The 20,758-nt window shown below is 35.0% G+C and overlaps 1 protein-coding gene across 6 annotated transcripts in view; it reads left to right on the forward strand.

Moving 5' to 3' along the window:
• Positions 1-20,758, forward strand: part of UVRAG (UV radiation resistance associated) — a 312,994-nt gene that overhangs the window by 143,564 nt on the left and 148,672 nt on the right. For all 6 annotated transcript variants that reach the window (XR_012015697.1, XR_012015696.1, XM_072794671.1 and 3 more), the window contains exons 7-8: positions 2,835-2,940; positions 19,705-19,831. Coding sequence is in view for 4 of the 6 variants with exons in the window: in XM_072794671.1 (XP_072650772.1) it covers positions 2,835-2,940; positions 19,705-19,831 (233 nt within the window). In the remaining 2 variants the exon portion in view is untranslated. The remainder of the gene's footprint in view (positions 1-2,834; positions 2,941-19,704; positions 19,832-20,758) is intronic.

The raw sequence follows: 20,758 nt of genomic DNA on the forward strand, positions 1-20,758 counted from the left end.
TAACCTTGTGTATAGGATATCTTTCAGGTTAGGATTAGTGAGTAATTTTTAAAAATTGAGGTAAAATTTACATACATTGAAATGCATAGATCATTAGTTTCAATTCTTTGTATAACGGTGTACCCTCACCCCAGGAAAGATATATGCTGCATTTCCATCACCTCAGGGAGTTCCTTTGTTCCCCCTGTTCTCTACCAATCAATCCCACCCCACATAGACAACCAGCTGTCTGGCTGAACTGTGTATACGTGGAATCATACAGTATGCTTTCTGGCTTTTTTCACTCAACATCATGTTTTCGAGATTCATTCATATTGTTATGTGTACCAGTGGTGTCTTCCTTTGTATTGATGAGTAAAATTTCATGATTATACCTCAGTTTGCTTATTAATTCTCCCTTTTGACACTTGTGTGGTTTTCTATCAACAGTCTTCTATAAATCTTCGTGTAGACATATGTTTTTACGTTTCTTGAGTAAATGCTTAAGAGTAGAAATACTGGGTCATAGTTTAGACAGATGTTTAACTTTATAAGAAACTGTTTCCCAAAAGTATCCCAAAAGTGTATTCTTCTACACCTTTACCAGCAATGTGGAAAGTTAAAATCGCTCCACAACCTTGCTAGTATTAGGTGTTGTCATTTTAATTGTAGCTATTCTAACAGGTATGAAGTGGTACCTCCTTATGATTTTATTTTATTATTATTTTTTTAAAGATTTTATTTATTCATGAGAGAGAGAGAGAGAGAGAGAGAGAGAGGCAGACATACAGGCAGAGGGAGAAGAAGCAGGCTCCATGCAGGGAGCCTGACGTGGGACTCGATCCCGGGACTCCAGGATCACGCCCTGGGCCGAAGGCAGGCACTAAACCTCTGAGCCACCCAGGGATCCCCCTCCTAATGATTTTAATTTGCATTTTCTTGATGACCACGACATTGAGTACCTTTCCCTGTACTTATTGGCCATTCTTATTTCACCTTTGTGAAAAATTTTATTTTTTTGCCCATTTTTAATTGAGTTGTCTTTTTGTTACTGATTTATAAGAGTTCTTTATATACTCCAGACACAGTCCTTTGTCAGATTGATGTTTTGCAAGTATTTTCTCCCAGTCTGTGGACTGCTTATCATTTTCTTAATGGCATCTTTAGATGAACAGGCATTTTTTATTTTTGTTAAGTCCAGTTTGTCTATTTTTAATTTTATGGTTAGTGCTTTTCATGCCTTCTCTATGAAATATTTACCTCCCCCAAGATTGCAAGATTCTCTGTATTTCTTCTATAAGCTTTATGATTTTAGTGTTTATGTTTACAGTGCTATCCTTGAATTAATTTTTTCATGTGCTGTGAGGTAAGGAATGAAATTAATTTTCCTCCCCTATGTTTATCCAGTGTTTGTTTAAAAAACTTTCTTTTCTCTATTAACTTGCTTGGGTTCCTTTGTCCGAAATCAATTGGCCATATATGTGTAGCTTTATTTATATAATCTTTACTCTGTTCCATTGATCTTTGTTTTGATCATTATGCTAGTACCATATTGTTTTGATTATGTAGTTTTATAAAAAAAAAAGTTTATCTTGGTTTATCTAGAAGATTCTTTGCTTTTCTGTATAAATTATAGTATCAGCTTTTTAATTTCTAACAAAAAAACGAAAGCCTTTTGAAATTGGAATTGTGATTATGAAACAATCGACCCATATATAGAAATATAATGAATTTCTGTATATTGACCTTGTATACTGTGACCTTATGAGTTCTAGTAGTTGTTTTGTAGATTACTAATGGAATTCATTTTCATTATATGAAAATTATGTCATCTAAAAATAAAGACAATCTGACCATTTTTGCTGTGTATATGTATAAGAAATATATAAACTATATTTGAAAACCAAGAGACTAAGAAAAACACACACTCATAATGAAAGCAAAAAAGAAAAATAGTTCTTGATTTTTTCAGTGTTCCTGTTTCACAGTGGCTGCTGCTGCTTTAACTGGGGTTATTGTTAATTCTTTTTTTTCTTTGTGTATACCCATAAGTAATATTTATTTATTTTTTTTAATTTTTTTTTAAACTTTTATTTATTTATGATAGGCACACAGTGAGAGAGAGAGAGAGGCAGAAACACAGGCAGAGGGAGAAGCAGGCTCCATGCACCGGGAGCCCGATGTGGGATTCGATCCCGGGTCTCCAGGACCGCGCCCTGAGCCAAAGGCAGGCGCCAAACCGCTGCGCCACCCAGGGATCCCCCCATAAGTAATATTTAGCCTTGTTATGAGTGATATTCTTCTGGTGACTTTAGCACTTAATTTCTCTGGGCCTCAGTTTACATCTTTGTAACATGATAGGGTTCAACCAGATTATTTTCTTTTTAAAGATTTATTTATCTATTTGAGAGAGATGGGCAGAGAGAGAGAGAATCTTCAAGCAGATTCCCCACTGAGTGCAGAGCCTGACTTGGGGTTCCATCCCTTGACCCATGAGATCATGACCTGAGCTGAAACCAAGAGTCAGGCACTCAACCAACTGAGCCACCCTGGGTCCCCTCAACCAGATCATTTTCTAAGGTGTCTTCGAGATTCCTGTGAGTTTGCCATTTTAGCTCTCAATATATCAGATGGGGCAGGCGGGAAGGAATAGAAAGGATGTTTTTAGGGTCTGTAGTAATCCCTTTTCTTTCATTATAAATATGCTAGGGAATTATGAAATGATCAGTTTGAGTTTATTACTAATTCTGTTTATCATGGAAGGTTTGTCTTCATTTTGTTCCATTTACATTTGTTACTCTGTGTTAAGAGTTATGGTTAACTCACTTAAATTTTTCTGCAACTTTTATTTCTAGGCTTCATAGAGCCCAGTGTGCAATTAAACAGACTCAGGTAACTGTTCAGAAAATTGGAAAGGAAATTGAAGAAAAGCTAAGGCTCACATCTACAAGCAATGAACTGGTAGGTTTTTAAATATATTTACTTGTTTAGACTCCATGATTTCTAAATGTGATCATTATATTCTTCTTATTAGTAGTTAATTTTTTTCAAAAAGCTTTAGGTAGTTATTTTTTCTTTTAATGTTTTGCTGTGACTTATATTGGCATTTCAATGTTAGAAAACACTTTCCCGTCTCCTGATAATGCAACATGCAAAGTGCCTGCCTTTTACTGCTAGACAGAACTTCAGATTACGTACGATTACTTAGAAAATAATTAAAAGCTATTTTATTAATGCCTTGTCAATATGAACTCTAGACGTGAACTGTATAGTGAATAAGAAATAGCTGCCAGAAGGGAAAAAAAAGCCTTTAGGGACTAATTTCCTTTTAGAAGATGAGTTTAAAATTATTTGGAATGAACTTATTAATAGGATTGCTTATGGACAGTGTTCTCTTTTTTGGGAAAGATTCCTTTAATTAGGCATTTCCAAAGAAACAGAAGTTCTAACCCAAATGGACAGATTTAAGATATTAATATAATTTGGGGTTGCTTTATGCTCTTTCTAGTAGAAAAAATATATTAATTTTGGAATAAAGATTCTGTCTTTGTAAGCAGAATAGTAGGCATAACTAATAAATTGAACTTTTCTCAAATGAAGCCACATGGCTATGGGTAGCTTTTGATGAAATTTGTGCTATGGATTATGATAGTTAAAATATAATTCAAATCCTTAATTAAGTCTTAACTAAAAAACTTTTAAGTATTTGTTTGTACAAACTCATTCTCATAGGTTGGCAGTATCTTCCAGTTGTCATTTATAGCACTATCAACTTAGGAGAAGGCCTTTTTATCTCCAAACAAAAGTTCTGCATTACGGTGCCTGGGTGGCTCAGTCAGTTAAATGTCTGCCTTTAGCTCAGGTCATAATCCCAAGGTCCTGGGATCAAGTCCGTATGGGGCTCCCTGCTCAGCAAAGAGTCTGCTTCTCCCTTTGCCTCTCTCGCCACTCTTGCACTCTCACTCTCTCTTAAAAATAAATAAATAAAAATCTTAAAAAAGAAAAACTCTGTACTATCTTGAAGATTTGCCCAAGATAGTAAATTAATAGAACTATAGAAACACAATGTAGTTAACCACCAGCGCTGGAATTTGAAGTGAATGGGTGATGAATGGTTATTTAAACTATATAAAATTGTTGATTTTAACCCATAAATGGCAGTTTCATGTAATTCAACCTGATGTATAAAATGGCTAGTGCTGTACCTGGCACAGAGCAGACATATAAAATATGGTAGCTGCAATAAATATAGTAGTAATTCTTATTCATATGATTTTTCTTGTCTATGGAAAGCCTTCTGTTTTGGAGAAGCTGTTAAACCACCTCGTTTTAACTCAGGCTCAGTAAAGGAAGAAAACCCAGACCACAAATATATTGGAAAAGGAGAAAAAGCAGCTAATTTTAATCCTATCTGTAGTGTTTCTGTAGTGTTGAGAAATGCCACATTTTTAGAACCTTTGTCTGAGGAGAACTTGCTAGGTTTTCTTTTTCTCTCTTATTTTCATCTCCCAAGGCAAGACTGGGAAATTACTTATTTCATTAAATGACAGCATATGTTTTGTCTCAGTATGGAAAAATGTATGTTTAATCCTATTTTTCTAAAATATAAGTGGTGACACACAGAGCAAGGTGATAGAATGTATGAGTTTAAAGAGGTCAGGTTCATAGGTTCACTGTGTGTTTTTATGCTGCCTGGTCAACATAGAAGAGAATTGTTGATTTTTGAACTGAAAGTGAACCTAGAAATCATCTAGTTACCGTATAACTTCACTAAAACCACCTCCTCAGTACATTTTGTTCCCTTACCTGTTTTTTTCTCCATAGTATTTATTACCCTTTAACATGCTGTATACTTTTCATAGGTATTTTGTCTATCTCTCCTAAACTGTGTGAGGGGAGGGATTTTGTCTGTTTCTTCACTACTGTGTTCAGCAGTATCTAGAGAAGCATTTGACATAATAGATCCTCAGTAGATACTGAAGTTAGGAATGAATCTAGCATGTTAAATAACAAAATTCAACCAGGGAAATTTGAATTTCCACTTGGCTTTTTGATTCATGAATCAATGGGACATCAAGTAGAGAGGAGCAAGTAGAGAGGAGCTCCAAAGAGTCCTACAAAATGGAAGGTTTTTATAGAAGGATGGTAGGGCAAGAAAGTTATTAGCAAAAGAAAAGGATTGTTCTAGGCAAGGCCACCTTCTAGGGATAAAAGTAAGGTGTCTTATCATGCAGATTGCTTCATCTTTTTTTAGGGATGGAGAGGGCCAAAGGGGCAAACTTATTGGCACAGTTTGAAAAATTCCTGGCTGGCCAGATAAGACTACATTTCTACAGAAGGTTGACACTGCAGTTAGATTATTCATTAAGCAACTTGGTCTAAGCGACACCATTTTGGACCTGTACTTAGTCTTTTTATTTATTTTTTTAAATGAGCATTAAACCCTTACAAAAGGATGGAGAATGAGGCCTGAAGAAAGGAAGCAACTTTTCCATAATCATTTGACTAGAAAAGACAAATTTTGGTTTACTTGTCTTGTTTCAGGGAATAATGCCGTTTACTTGTTAATTTTCCACTCTAAGATTTATCTGTGGCAAATTAGAAACCTTTACTATTATGTTTTTTCCTCATTGCCTTCCTAATTGCTACAAGGTCATCATACTCCAACCCAAGCATTTTCAATTTTTAAGAATTGACTATAATTTTAACTTATGTATAAGCAGTCAGAAGGCATACTTAATGCCGAAAGAAATCAGATTACTTTGTAAGATCAAATGTAACTACCTCTATTATTACAAAGTGAGTTCATACTTGATGGCTTTTAAAGATTTAGCATCTTCCCATGCTATGTCAATAGCTAACATATCTTTGTGACATTTAATTATGTTTCTTATGAAATTTCTCCTGTTGTCATTTTGAATTTTTGCTTATATATTATGGATTTTGTCAAATGCCTTTCCCGTATCTGTGATAGTTGTATTTTTTCCTCATGTTCTTGTATTATGATAGTCAAATACACTGATTAAACTTTGAATGTTGCATTCCTGGGGAAAGCCCCTCTTATTCATTTGGAATTATTCTTTTTTATGTGTATTGCCAGATTCAGTTTGCTAAAATGTTTAAAGGATTTTTGCATCTATATTCATGGGGGAATATTGGCCTGTTGTTTTGTTTTCTTAACAATCTCTGTGTCTAGTTTTGTTGTCAGGGTGATATTGGCCATAACTAATGAGTTGGGAAGTGTTTTTCCTTTTACTTTCTAGAAGAATATGTGTAGAATTGGAATTTTTTCTTAAATGTTTGGTAGAATTTACCAGTGAACCCATCTGGACCTGGAATTTTCTTCGTGGGTTTTGAACTAGGAGTTTAGTTCTTTAATAGTTGTGGGTTATTGAAATTCTCTGCTTCTTGAGTGAGCTTTAGTAGCTCATGTGTGTCAAGGATTTGTCCATTTCATTTAAGAGGTTAGTCTTTTTAATTTTAGCTATTCTCATGTGTGTAGTGTTTTCTTATTTTAATTTATAATTGCATTTTTATGATAAGCATTTTTCATATCTATTGGTCATGTGTATAATCTTTAAGAAGTGTAAGTTTAAGTATTTTTACCCATAAAAAAAACAAACAATGGGGCACCTGGTGGCTCAGTCAGTTATGTGTCTGCCTTCAGCTTAGGTCAGGATCCCAGTCTGCTTCTCCTCTCTCTTGTGGCCCCTCCCCCTCCACTTATGTGCCTGTGCTTGCTCTCTCTCTTTCTATCAAATAAATAGATAAAATCTTTGAAATAAAGAAGAAACTATTTAGATTTACAGAAAACTTGCAAAAGTAGTTCAGAGTTCCCATTTGACTTTCATCCAGTTTCCTCTAATATTAACCTCTTCTATAACCATGTTACATTTGACATAGTACATCATCAAACCAAGAAGTTAACATTGATACATTACCATTAACTGTGGGCTTCATTCAGGTTTCACCAGTGTTTCCACAAATGTCTTTCTTTTAAACAAATAGACTTTATTTTATAACAGTGGTAGACTTATAGAATTACTACAAAGATAGTATAAGGAGTATACCCTACAACCAGGTCCTCCTGTTATTAACATTTAACCTAAATGTGGTACATTTGTTACAATTAATAAACCTGTACTGATAAATCATCATTCACAAAATCCATGCTTCCTTCAAATTTCCTTAATTCTCACCTAATGTTTTTTTCTGTGCCAGGATCCCATGCAGGAAACTATTACAGTTAGTAGTCATGCTTCCTTAGACTCTACCTGGATGTGAAAATTTCTGACTTTCATTGTTTTTAATGACTTTGACAGTTTTGAGGATTACTAGTCAGGTATTTTATAGAACATTCCCTGACTGGGATTTGTCTTATGTTTTGCCATGATTAACCTGGATTCTGATGTCCTTTTTTTGGTCCAGTATCCAGCCCAGGATACCACATTGTATTCAGTCATGCTTTCCAGGCTTCTCTGATCTATGACAGTTTCACATTCCTTCCTATATTTAAATCACCTTTACTCATCACTGTTAATATTTACCTGAATCACTGCTTGGTTAAGGTAGTGTCCCCCAGCTTTATCCACTATACTATCCAAAGGACACTTTGGAGTATCCTTTCCATACTCAATTTTTTGAAAGCAAGATACTAAGTCCAGCCTTCACTCCAGTAAAGGGGACTTGTGTTCTACCTCCTAGAGGGGGGGCTGCCTACATATGTTATTTTGAATTCTTTGTGAGGAAGATTTGCACCCCTGCTCATTTATTTAATTATCCAGTCATTTACTCGTTAGTATGGACTTGAATATATTTATTTTATTCTTTAGGTTATAAACAAATACTATGTTATTTGTTTTCTTGCTCAACTTGTAGCATCAAGAGCTTTTTCAGGTTGGCTCCTGTGTCCTTTTGACATGGATCTCTTTTTTTATTTGTTTTTTAAAACACTTCCTTGGTTTCTGACACTATATGATCCAGGCTCATCTTGTATTTTCTCTGTCTCAGCCCTGATTTAGCCCTTTTTCTGAGGAGTCGTGTTCCTGTCATTGGGTAATGGTATTTAGAAACAAGAACTAGGCACTGGGTTTGCTTATAGCTATTGGGTTGTAACTACTTCTAGGCCCTCTCAGTGGACAGAGCTGATGTATATACAAGTATCTATGTCTATGTATGTATTAAGCTAAACATGAGTTTGTGCTAATACCTTCAACTATAACACCATAGAGTTAATTCTCACCCTACACTTTATTTGTAGTATCTTTTCTGTTAGTGAGAAGCCTGGCTCCCATTATCTGTAATTTATTAACTTATTTTTTCAGTCCTAGTATACATGTAAGTAGTTTCATATATTTTCCCCTTATTTTTAAATGAGATATCTGTCTTCTTGTGTTAAAGTGAATGGGTGGCGGATTGTGTGTATATCCATACATTTGCAGGTATATTTGCATTTTTCTTTTTTTGGATACAAGTCCTTTTTCTGATATATATGTTGGGAATATTTTCTTATGCTCTGTGGCTTGCCTTTTCATGTTCTTAATGGTGCCTTCTAAGGGCAAAAGTTTATAAATTCAATGAAATACAGTGTATTTTTTAATGTTATTTTATGGGTATGGCTTTTTGTTTATAGGAGATCTTTGACTAACCTGAAATCACATCAATTTCTTCTATGTTTGGGGATCCCTGGGTGGCGCAGTGGTTTAGCGCCTGCCTTTGGCCCAGGGCGCGATCCTGGAGACCCGGGATCGAATCCCACGTCGGGCTCCCGGTGCATGGAGCCTGCTTCTCCTTCTGCCTATGTCTCTGCCTCTCTCTCTCTCTGTGTGACTATCATAAATTTAAAAAAAAAAAATTTCTTCTATGTTTTATTATAAAAGTTTTATATTTTTGGGCTTGACATTTAGATCTATGATCCATCGCAAGCTGGTTTTTGTGTATGAGTTCAATAAGATTCATTTTTTTCTAAATGAATATGCAGTTGATTTAACATCATTTGTTGAACAGTCTTTCCTTTCCTAATTTACTTGTTTTGAAGTGTTTGTCTAAAATCAGTTAACCAAATATGTGTTCATCTATTTCTGGATTCTCTGTTTTATTCCACTGATCTATATGTCTACCTCTTACCAACACCAAAGAATTCTTTTTAATTTATTAACGTAATATCTTGCGGTCTTGTTCTATTAACTTTTTAAAATCATACTTATTTTGTATATTTATTGGGATTTTCTGTGTAAACAATCATACCTGCAAACTTGGACTGTCTTGAGTGCTTTATTATTTAATTCTTCTGACTTATTTCAATAGCTAGAACTTATATACAATCAAAGTGATGCAGTGAAATCATTTCTTTGTTCCTGATTGTGGGGAGAAATGATTCATCCTTTCTTAATTAAGTATAATGGTAGTAACACCCTTTATTGGTGTTAGGAAATTACCTCTTATTCCTACTTTCTGAGATGTTGAATTTTGTCAAATGCTTTTTCTGCATCTATTGAAATAATCATGTGGTTTTTCTCCTTGATTCTCCATAATTTAATTTCAGATGTTTAACATTATGTTTCTGGAATAAACCTGAATTTGTTACAATATATACTTTTTTTTTTTTTTTGATATCTTGCTGGATTTGATCTGGAAATAATTTAAGGAGTTTGTGCATATTTGTTAGAGATATTATAATACAATGTTTTAAATTTATCAGTTGGTATTAGAATTACGGTAACCTGGTAAAATTAGTTGAGCAGCGTTCCTTTTTCCTATTCCATCTTGACCAAAAGCAGAAGTCTCTGCTTTTAATATTTTCTAGTGCTGTGCTGAGATTTCATATCTTTTTATTCATTATGAGAGTATTTTACTTTTTCTGATACTTGACTGAGATTTCATCTTTTTATTCTTTATAAGAATATTTTACTTTTTCTTACACCATATTTGTAATTGTGGCTTTGTATGGTAATTCTGACATCTGGGTTATCTTGTGATTGGCATATATTGGTTGTCTTTTCCCTAGAGAGTGAGTCACATTTTCCTGGCTCTTCATATCATATATTGAGTAATACTGCATAGTATCCTGGACAATGTGAACGAGATTTTGTGGACTCTCTGGATTTTGTTACTTTATTCTGAAGAGTATTGATGTTTTCATTTTAGTAGGTAGTTAACTTGTTTAGGCTGGAACTGCTCTGCCTGCAGTGGACCTTGGCTCAGATTTCATTCAGTTCAGTACTTTTACCCTCAGGCACAGCTGCTTTCTGTATGCCTCATACATGTGTGGTTGAGGATTCAGAGACTCATATTGAATTTAAACAGAATCTGAGGGGATCCCTGGATGGCTCAGCAGTTTGGCACCTGCCTTCGGCCCAGGGCGTGGTCCTGGAGACCTGGGATCGAGTTCAGCATTGGGCTCCCTGCGTGGGACCTGCTTCTTCCTCTGCCTGTGTCTGCCTCTCTCTCTCTCTCTCTCTCTGTCTCTCCTGAATAAATAAATAAAATATTTTAAAAAACATATTTATAAACAGAATCTGGGATGTCCATTTTCTGCCTTCTTCTGTTCTGGTGGCCTCGATTGTGTGATCTCTTTCCCCTCGTTCCTTTGGCCAGAAAGCTAGTTGTTTTTCATTGGAGTTTTACCGCAGCCACCTTCAGGACAACGCTACAGAAAAGGGGAAATTCACTCTGTGTGTTGGTTGCTTGCAGCAGGTCCAGAGTCTCCAAAATTTACCTGTCACTGATCAATTTCCAGAATCATCAAGTAGTAGCTTTTTGTATATAGAATCTATAGCTATTATTTATGAGAGGACCAATTTGTTAGGTGCTTATTCTCACACAGTGGAAGTAGAACTTGGATGTTTTATTATTATATATCTTTGCCTTTATCTTCCTGGCTGGTCCTGGGTTCTAGGCCTTATATTGCCACTGAGTCTGTGATATTACTGGATTAGATTAAGTATTTTCTAGGAAAATATTTTCCCTTTCTTAGTGATTGAGAAGATGTAAGTGCAATAGAAAGAACCTATGCATGACGTTTAAAAGCAAATTTGTTCTCATAGGACAACTGCCATAGTTCTAAAACTTTTTTTCCCAGATTGCTAATTATTTCCAGGTTTTGTGGGAAAACCAATATAGATAAATGTGCCCTAAGCCACCATTCTCAAACTTTTTGGTCTCAAGACTCCTTTATACTCTTAAAAATTATTGAGACCTCAAAGAACTTAGCATATATCTGTTGATGATGCCTAGGTTAATAAAAGACAGATGGATTCTCACATTTATTTCTGCAATAAATCTGTTGTGATACCACAAATCTTAGAAATTCTGGAAAGCTCTGCTATACAGTTATAAGAAAATAAGAGTGAAAAAATGAGATAGCAGCTTAGTAGTAATATGAAAATATTTTTGATCCCACAGACTCTAAAATGGCCTCAGAAATTCTCATGGTTTCCTGGACCATGCTTTGAGAAAATTTTGTCTAAGACTTTTTAGCTCTAATGTGATCTAAAGAAAATTGTTTCCTTTAGTATGTCATTTACAAATTAGTCTGTCATTCTGAAATGAGTCTTTAACGTTGCCCATCATTGTCTTTGTAAAGACCCCAAAATAAGAATGTGTGTGCTTGCAAATAGATGAATTTGCTGTGATTTTCAGAGCAGATACATGTTGCATAAAAACACCAAAATCCAATTAAAAGTGATCCACTGGAGATGCACATGTGATATTAACTAGGAGTAAACAGGGATCCCTGGGTGGCGCAGCGGTTTGGCGCCTGCCTTTGGCCCAGGGCGCGATCCTGGAGACCCAGGATCGAATCCCACATCGGGCTCCCGGTGCATGGAGCCTGCTTCTCCCTCTGCCTGTGCTCTGCCTCTCTCTCTCTCTCTCTGTGACTATCATAAATAAATAAATAAATAAAATTTAACTAGGAGTAAACAGATAAATAAAACACGGAAACCCATTAGAAGATACTTATGAAACATTAAGGTCTTTGAGCACTTTTGTTCAGTGCATTAGAAAGGAAGCTAAACCAGATCCCACTTGGGCAGATTTGTTTACTCATCAGAAATTAGAGCCAGCTATGCTGGTTTTGAATGACTTGATAAATTTCTGCAAGTGGGCCAGTTTCTGCACATGGACCAAACACACTGTAAACATGCCTTCCTGTATCAGTTTAGTATTTAGATTAACTTGTACCCTTGATTCTTTGATTCTAGAAAATGCTTCCCAATCTGAGCATGTACCCTGGAATAGAGCAGATCAACCCTCTAAGTAGGCATATCTGTATTCTGTGAAAAGTTATTTTCCCCTTTTTGGAGGGGCTTTTTCCCTCCAAAAAATTCAGTTTAGAATTCAGTTTGCATATTTTGTGGAGAAATTCAAGTTATGAAAATGGAACACTTCTTTGTGAGAAAAGATTACTTCCTAAAAATTTGCGTATGTTTTTTCTCAGTGATGTAAAAACGCCATAGTGTGCCATGATCACACCAAGAAACCCAAATTGTTTCTTGGTTCCTTTTTCTTTAATGATAAACAACCTCATGGCCTTTGGTCTTTGCTTTTACAGTGGGTTGACAGGGCAAGATGGCTTTTATCACCGTTAGACCCAACCTCTTTAGAAGCACGTAGTATGCCCTTCATAAATATTTGCTTTGTTCAAGAAAAATTGCGTAGGAATGTTTTATATTTCATAGGGTTTTCCAGTCAAATATAATAATGATGATTGGAAATAAGCTTTTCAGCTTGTTTTCTTGGCTTGAATGTCTTTAACAGATGATCATGCCATCTGTTTAGAATCAGTATTTCAGTGATGAGGAAGAAAGCATTTTGGGTGAGAAATGATAGCTCTACTTTCCACACAACTGCGAAGTCATTTTCCATGCCCTTTGCTTCAACAAGGTTATACCATTACTCATCCCACTGAGTGCCTTTGCTTCTTCATTATATGTGAATCAAATAGAGATGCTGACTTTCATCATATTTAATTTATTTAATGAAAAGGTTTCTTTTCTCATTACAGTTTTAATTAGTGTATGTCTTAGGAAGGAGACAAGAATTTATTAGGTACAGCCAAATATTACTAGTTTGGTTAAGATGCATGTCATGGAAAATCATATAAAGTATATTACTGACACTATTGATAAAGACCAGGAGAGAAGGACACACACATTCATAGCACAGTAATTGTGGGTGAATGTAAACGTGTGCAAGCACCTGTATATGTTTGTTGTGGGGGCAGATTTCAGATTTTATCTGGAGGCAAATTCTGGCCTCCAAAGACATTTGGATTAAAAGGGAGTCTGAGTAAAGTTTTGATTCTGGTTTCATAGGTTTAATTAAGTAGGAAGTATTTTAATGGAAAGATAAGTTAACAAACTTATTTAGCAAACTTAATTTTATCTCTAATAGAATGTGTCTGGGATTTGTTTTATTAAATGAACATTCAGTAAAATTGACTTTTTGAAGTATGGTTCTATCATTTAAGAAATAAGCTTTATTTTTTAGAATAGTTTTAGGTTTACAGAAAAATTGTACAGAAAGTATTTCCCCTCTTCTCCTAGTTTCTTTTATTGTTAACATCTTATATCAGAATGGTATATTTGTTACAATTGTTGAATCAATATTCATACAATATTATTAACTTACGTCTGTAGTTTCTGTTAGGGTTTGCTCTGTGTTGTACAGTTCTTAGGGTTTTTTTTTAAGATTATTTATTTATTCATGAGAGACACACGCACAGAGAGAATGAGAGAGAGAGAGAGAGAGAGAGAGAGAGAGAGGCAGAGACACAGGCAGAGGGAGAAGCAGGCTCCATGCAGGGAGCCCAGTGCGGGACTCAATCCCAGGACTCCGAAGGCAGGCAGGCACCAAACTGCTGAGCCACCCAGGGTTCCCTAGTTCTCTAGGTTTTGTTTTTTGTTTTTTTTTTCCATCATACAATGCCTGGTCTTTAATGAGGTTTTTAAGAAATGTTTATTTACAATGATGATTACTGAAATGATATGTTAAGTCAGTTTCCTTTTTTTTTTAATTTTTTTTATTTATTTTTTATTGGTGTTCAATTTACTAACATACAGAGTTCTCTAGGTTTTGACAAATGCACAGTGTCATGTATCCACCATTGCAGTATCATGCAGTGTAATTTCACTGGCCTAGAAATCCTCTAGGATGAATCTACCATCCTTTTCCCCCTCTCTTAGAGACCCTTGGCACCACTGATCTTTTTACTGTCTCCATAGTTTTACCTTTTCCAGGAATGTCATGTAGTTGGAATCAAATAGTATGTAGCCTTTTCAGGTTGACTTCTTTTACTTAGCAGTATGCAACTAAGGTTCCTCCATGACTTTTCATAGCTTGATAGCTCATTTCTTTTTGTTGCTGAACAGTACTCCATTGTATATATATGCTACAGTTTGTTTAACTATTGAGCTATTGAAGTGCATCTTGGTTGCTTCCAAGTTTTGCAACTTGCCTTGCATATGTCAAATAATTATTAGTAAAGCTGCTATAAAACATTCATGTGTAGATTTTTGTGTGGATGTGAATTTTCAGCTCAACAAGTAAATATCCTGGAGCATGATTCCTGGATCGTATAGTAAGCCTATGTTTAGTTTTGTAAGAAAATGCCAGACCATCTTTTAAAGTGCCTATACGGTTTTGCACTGCCACCAACAATAAACGACAATTCCTATTGGTCCATATCCTTGCCAGCACTTAGTATTGTCAGTATTTTGGATATTAATGTATATATATATATATATATATATATATATATATATGGCATTTCACTGTTGTAGTTTGCAGTTTCTTTATGACATGGTGTTGAGCATCTTTTCATATGCATATTGGCCTTCTTTGATGAGATTTTTAAATTGGGTTGTTTACTTATTGTTGGGCTTTTAGAGTTTTTGTGTATATTTTGGATATGATTCTTTTATTAAATAGGTCATTTTTAAGTATTGTCATCCAGTTTGTAGCTTTTCATTCTTTTAATAGTGGTTTTTACAGAGCAGAAGTTTTAATTTTACAGAAGGCCACCTTAGTTTCTTCTTTCATAATCATGTATTTGATTTGTATGTAAAGTCCTCTAAATTTTCCAGTGTTATCTTCTAGAATTGGTATGATAATTTAAAAAAATTTTATTCATGATTTGACTGGGGGTGGGGGAGGAGCAGAGAGAGAGGGACAAGCAGACTCTGGACTGAGTGCAGAGCCTGTCACGGGGCTTGATCCCACGACCCTGAGATCATGACCTGAATCAAAATCAGGAGTCGGATACTTAATCTATTGAACCACCCAGGTACCCCAGATATGATAATTTTTTTATTTTACATTAGTTCTGTGGTCCATTTTGAGTTAATTTTTCTGAAAGGTGTAAGGTCTATATCTAAATGTTCTGTTTCATTTTGTTTTTGTATGTGGCTGTCCAATGGTTATAGCACCATTTGGTGTAAAGGCTATCCTTTTTGCTTTGAATTGCTTTTGTTCCTTTGACAAAAATCAGTTGACTGTATTTGTGCTTGTATGTGTTTCCAGGTCATCTATTCTGTTCTGTGCATTTATTTGTCTATTCTGTGCCCATGTCACACTGTCTTGATTATTGTAGCTTTATGGTAAGTTTTAGCATTAGATAGTGTCAGTCTTCTAACTTTATTCTTTTTCAGTATTGAGCTATTCTGGTTTATTTGCCTTTCTATATAAACTTGAGAATCAGTTTGTTGGTATAAACAAAATAATTTGCTGGGATTTCACTGGATCTATAGATCAAGTTGGGAAAAATTGAACTCTTAATAATATTGTCTCCCTGTCCATGAATATGGACATTCATTTATTTGGCTTTCCTTTGATTTTTTTCATCAGTTTTCCAGTTTTCTTCATTTTAGTCTTATACATATTTTGTTAGACTTATACCTCAATATGTCATTTTTTGAATTTCTAATGTAATGTTGTGTTTTAAATTTCATATTCTAATTGTTCCTTGCTGTTACATAAGAAAAATATGGACTTTTGTGTATTAACCCTGGATTGTGCAGCCTTGCTATAATCATTTTTTACTTCCAGGAGGCTTTGAGTTTTGTTTTTTTTTTGGGGTGAGGGGGGTTGATTCTTTGAGATTTTCTACATAGGTAATCAAATCATCTGTAAACAAAGATGATTTTATTCCTTTTTTTCCCAGTCTGTATGCCTTTATTTCCTTTTCTTGTTGTACTGCATAGTTAGGATTTTTAGTAGATGTATGATAGTGTGGTGAAAGGGGACATCCTTGCCTTGTTCTCTAATGTAGGGAGAAAGTGTCTCGTTTCCTATAATTAAGTATGGATGATCCCTGATGTAAGATTTGACTTTATGATGGTATGAAAGTGATAGGCATTCACTAGAAATTATACTTCAAATTTTGGATTTTGATTTTTTTCTCCAGGCTAGCAGTATATGGTATGATGTCTGGCAGGGGTAACAAACCGCAATTGTCAGTCAGCCAGCCATATAATCATTAGAGTAAACAACTGATACACTTACAAGCATTGTGTACCCATGCAACCATCCTTGTTTCCCTTTAAGTACAGTATTTAATAAATTACATGACATATTTAACACTTTATTATAGAATAGGTTTTGTATTACATGATTTTACCTAACTGTAGATTATTGTATATGTTCTGAGAACACTTAAGGTAGGCGAGGCTAAGCTGTGGTGTTTAGTAGGTTAAATGTATTAAATGTATTTCAACTTAAAATATTTTTTTAACTTAAAATATTTTTAACTTATGATGGGGTTATTAGGACTAACCCCATCAAGTTGTGGAAGATCTCTGTGATGTTAGCTGTACGTTTTCTGGCAAATATTCTTCAAAGTTGAGAAAGTTTTCCTTTATTCTTAGTTTGCTGAGAGTTTTTATCATAAATCAGTGTTGAATTTTGTTATATGTTCTTTAAGCATGTATTGATATGATTATATGACTTTTCTTTTTTAGCATGGTTGATGTGGTGAATTTCATTGATCACTGAATGTTCAACCTGCTTTGCATATGTTGAATAAGTTCCTTTGGCTGTGGTGTATAATTCTTCTTAAACGTTGTTGGATTTGATTTGCTACTATTTTGTTGATGAATTTGCATCTGTGTTTATGAGAGATTGGTCTGTAATTTTCCTTTCTAGTGATGTCTTAGTTTGATTTTGGTGTTAGAGTGATGCTGACCTCCTAAAATGAGTTAGGAATTTCTTTAATATTTTAGAAGAGTGTTAAAAGAATAGTATTATTTATTTATATGTTTGGTAAAATTCACCAGTGAAACCATCTGGGCCTGTACTTTTCTATTTTAAAGTGCTGTTATTTATTGATTTAATTATTTCATATATAAGCCCTTTCAGATTATTTCTTCTAGCATGAGTTTTAGTAGATTGTCTTTCAAGGAATTAGTCCCTTTCATCTAAGTTGCCAAATTTGTAGCCATAGAGTTGTTTATAGTATTCTTTAATTATTCTTCTAATGTCCATAGGATCAGTTTTGATGGCTCCTTTTTCATTCCTCATATTAGTAATTGCTATCTTCTCTTGTTTTCTTGGTTAGCCTGGCTAGATTTTATCAAAGTTATTGGCCTTTTCAAAAACCCAGCTTTTGGTTTTATTTATTTTGTAATTTTCTCCATTTAATTTATTCTCTTTGGGGTTCACTAACTTCTTGAATCTGTAGATGTATTTACTCTACCTAATTTGGGAAGTTTTTCATCATTATTTCTATGAGCGCTTATTCATTTCTGCTTTATTCTTCTTTCCTCCCTGTACTTGATAATACAAATATTAGATCTTTAGATACAGTTCCACACATCGTGAGGCTTTGTTATTTTACAGCCTATTTTCTCTGTCTTATTTAGTTTAGGTAGTTTCTATTGTTTTATTTTCCAGCTTAAAGATTTTTTTCTCTGTCTCCTACATTCTGCTGTTGAGCTCATTCACTAAGTCTTTTATTCCAGATATTTTCAGTTGTAAAACTTCTATTTGATTTTATTTTTATATCTTCAGTTTCTTGACTGAGACTTTGTTTCTTTACCAAGATGTTCTGTTTTTTCGTTTGTTTTAAGGATGTTCTAAATTGTTATTGAAGCACTTTTATGATAGTTGCTCCCAGGTCTTTGTCAGATAATTGTAACATGTCTGTCATCTCAGTATTGATATTGGTATTAATTATCCTTTTTCATTTACTTTGACATCTTTCTATTTCTTGGTATGAGTAATTTTTGATTGAAACATGTACATTTTGGATATTATGAGCCTCTGGATCTTACTTAAACCTGTTTTATCTGGCTTTTTCTGACACCTCTTTCTCTAATAGGGAAGGGAAAGATGCTATCTCATTACTGCCAGGTGGGCTTAAAAATCCAGGTTGCTCAAGCAGCTTCCATTGACACCCAAGTAGCAGGTGTGTTGGAAAATGGGGCCTTCTTACTTTGGACCAGGACTGGGAGTTCCAGCTCTCCATTAGGCCTCCACTACTAATACCTGGCTGGGAGGTATACAAGTACTTTGATATTGTTCCCCACATGGCCTCCACTGATAGCATGCTGAATAGGGTGGCTTCATCAACACTATATGGTAAGGAAAGTTCTCGCTTTCCACCAAGCTTCCCTCCTCCAGCAGGGAGGAAAGGATTATCTCATTATTGCTATAAGTCTAGGCTCCCCCTGTGATGTCCACTGATAGGATTGGTTACCACCTAGAGAGGGGAAAGCCCCAGGGCCCTGCTTAACTTTCTCTGAAATCTGTGGGATATTAGAGCACCTTGGTTCAGTTTGGCAGAGATGGAAATTTTTTGTTTCTATGGATTTGCCTAATATAGACATTTTATATAAATGGAGTTCGTGGCTTTTTTAAACTGGCTTCTTTCATTTAGCATAGTGTTTTCTTTCTTTCTTTCTTTCTTTCTTTCTTTCTTTCTTTCTTTCTTTCTTTCTTTCTTTCTTTCGTTTTATTTATTTATTTGAGAGAGAGTGTGAAAGAAAGAGCACAAGAAGGGGGAGAAGCAGAGGAAGAAGGAGAAGTAGACTCTGCTGAGTGGGGACTTGACCCAGGCTAGATCCCAGCACCCTGAGATTATGACCTGAGCTAAAGGCAGACACGTAACTGACTGAGCCACCCAGGCACCCCAGTATATTGTTTTCAAGGCTCAACCATGTTATAACATTCATCAGTACTTCGTTTCTTTTATTGCCAGATAATATTCTATTGTATGGATGTACCACATTTTTTTCCTGTTCATCAGAAGATGGACATTTGGATTGAATCCACCATTTGGCTATTATAAATAATGCTGCTATGAAAGTTCATATTCAGGTTTCTGTATGGACATGTTTTCGGTTCTCTTGGGTGTATACCTAAGCAATAGAATTGGTGGATCCTGTGGTATCTCTATGATTGAGTTTTTGAGAACTCCATTTCTAAAAATTTATTTCTTGTCTTAATTGTATTGTGATCTCAGGGAAAAGGCCTGAGATATTTTGTAGTGTTTTTTTTTGGTTCTTAGAAAGACCTGTCCCCAGACTCCAGGTTTATTCTTTGCTTTTATCTCTAGTCTTTCCATTAAAATGGCAGGTGTTGATAATTAAGTTACTCAAGAGATCTATAAATTAGATGAATATTAAAGTGCTTTAGGCCATTATTCATTTGGAAATACTGTAAATGTATAATTGTTCCTAGTCATGACTTTCATATTCATAAATTTACCTGTGCTTTTAAATCATTTAGAGAAAACAAACTGAGTGCTTGCAATTAAAAATTTTGGTGCTTCGAAATGAACTGGAAAGACAGAAGAAAGCTTTGGGACGAGAGGTGGCATTACTGCATAAGCAACAAATTGCATTACAGGACAAAGGTGAGTAAAAATACCATAGAAACAACCTAACCCTTACATTCAGTCTTTCTTTTTTCTTCTTGGTAGGCTCACATAGTCATCTTTGTACAAATATGCTGATACAATTTAAAAAAGCTTTTGGTGGGGGGATGCCTGGGTGGCTCAGTGGTTTAGCACCTGCCTTCTGCCCAGGGTGTGATTCTGGATTCCCGGGATTGAGTCCCGCATCGGGCTTCCTGCATGGAGCCTGCTTCTCCCTCTGCCTGTGTCTCTGCCTCTATGTGTGTGTGTGTGTGTGTGTGTGTGTGTGTGTGTCATGAATAAATAAATAAAATCTTAAAAAAAAAAAGCTTTTGGAAGTATTTTGAAGGTGATACATACAAAAACGTGTACAAACGCACACACACACTGTATTTCAAAATGAGCACACTTACATGAGCAGCATCTCTACTGGGAAACAGAGTATTACAAAGAGCCCAGAATCTCAGAAGCTTCATCTTCCTTTCTGTTTAGGACATCTCCAGCCAGACTAACCATTACCTTGACTTATTACACCAAAATTGGTTTTGCTTCATCTTGAGCTTTATGCAAGTAAGATCATGTAATATGTACATTTTATGTGCTGGCTTCTGTTCAACATTTTGTTTGTAAGTTTCATCCTAACCTGCATATAATTTAGTCTTAGTTCATTCTTACCGCCGATAATATTCCATTATGCAAATATAATTATGAATTTATTCATTTTGGCTTTTGGTAATTTCTGGTTCAGAACTATTAGATAATACTTCCATGAACTGTCTCATACATGCTTTAAGAGGACTTTCTTTTCATGCATTTCTGTTGGATATAAACTTAGAAGCAGAATTATATAGTCACAAGATAGGCATATCTTCAGCTTTAGTAAATTGTGTCCAAAAGTTTTCCAAAGCACTTATGCCCAGTTTATCT

This window comes from Canis lupus, chromosome 23 (assembly GCF_048164855.1).
Source record: "Canis lupus baileyi chromosome 23, mCanLup2.hap1, whole genome shotgun sequence".
In the NCBI taxonomy this organism is placed as follows: Eukaryota; Metazoa; Chordata; class Mammalia; order Carnivora; family Canidae; genus Canis; species Canis lupus.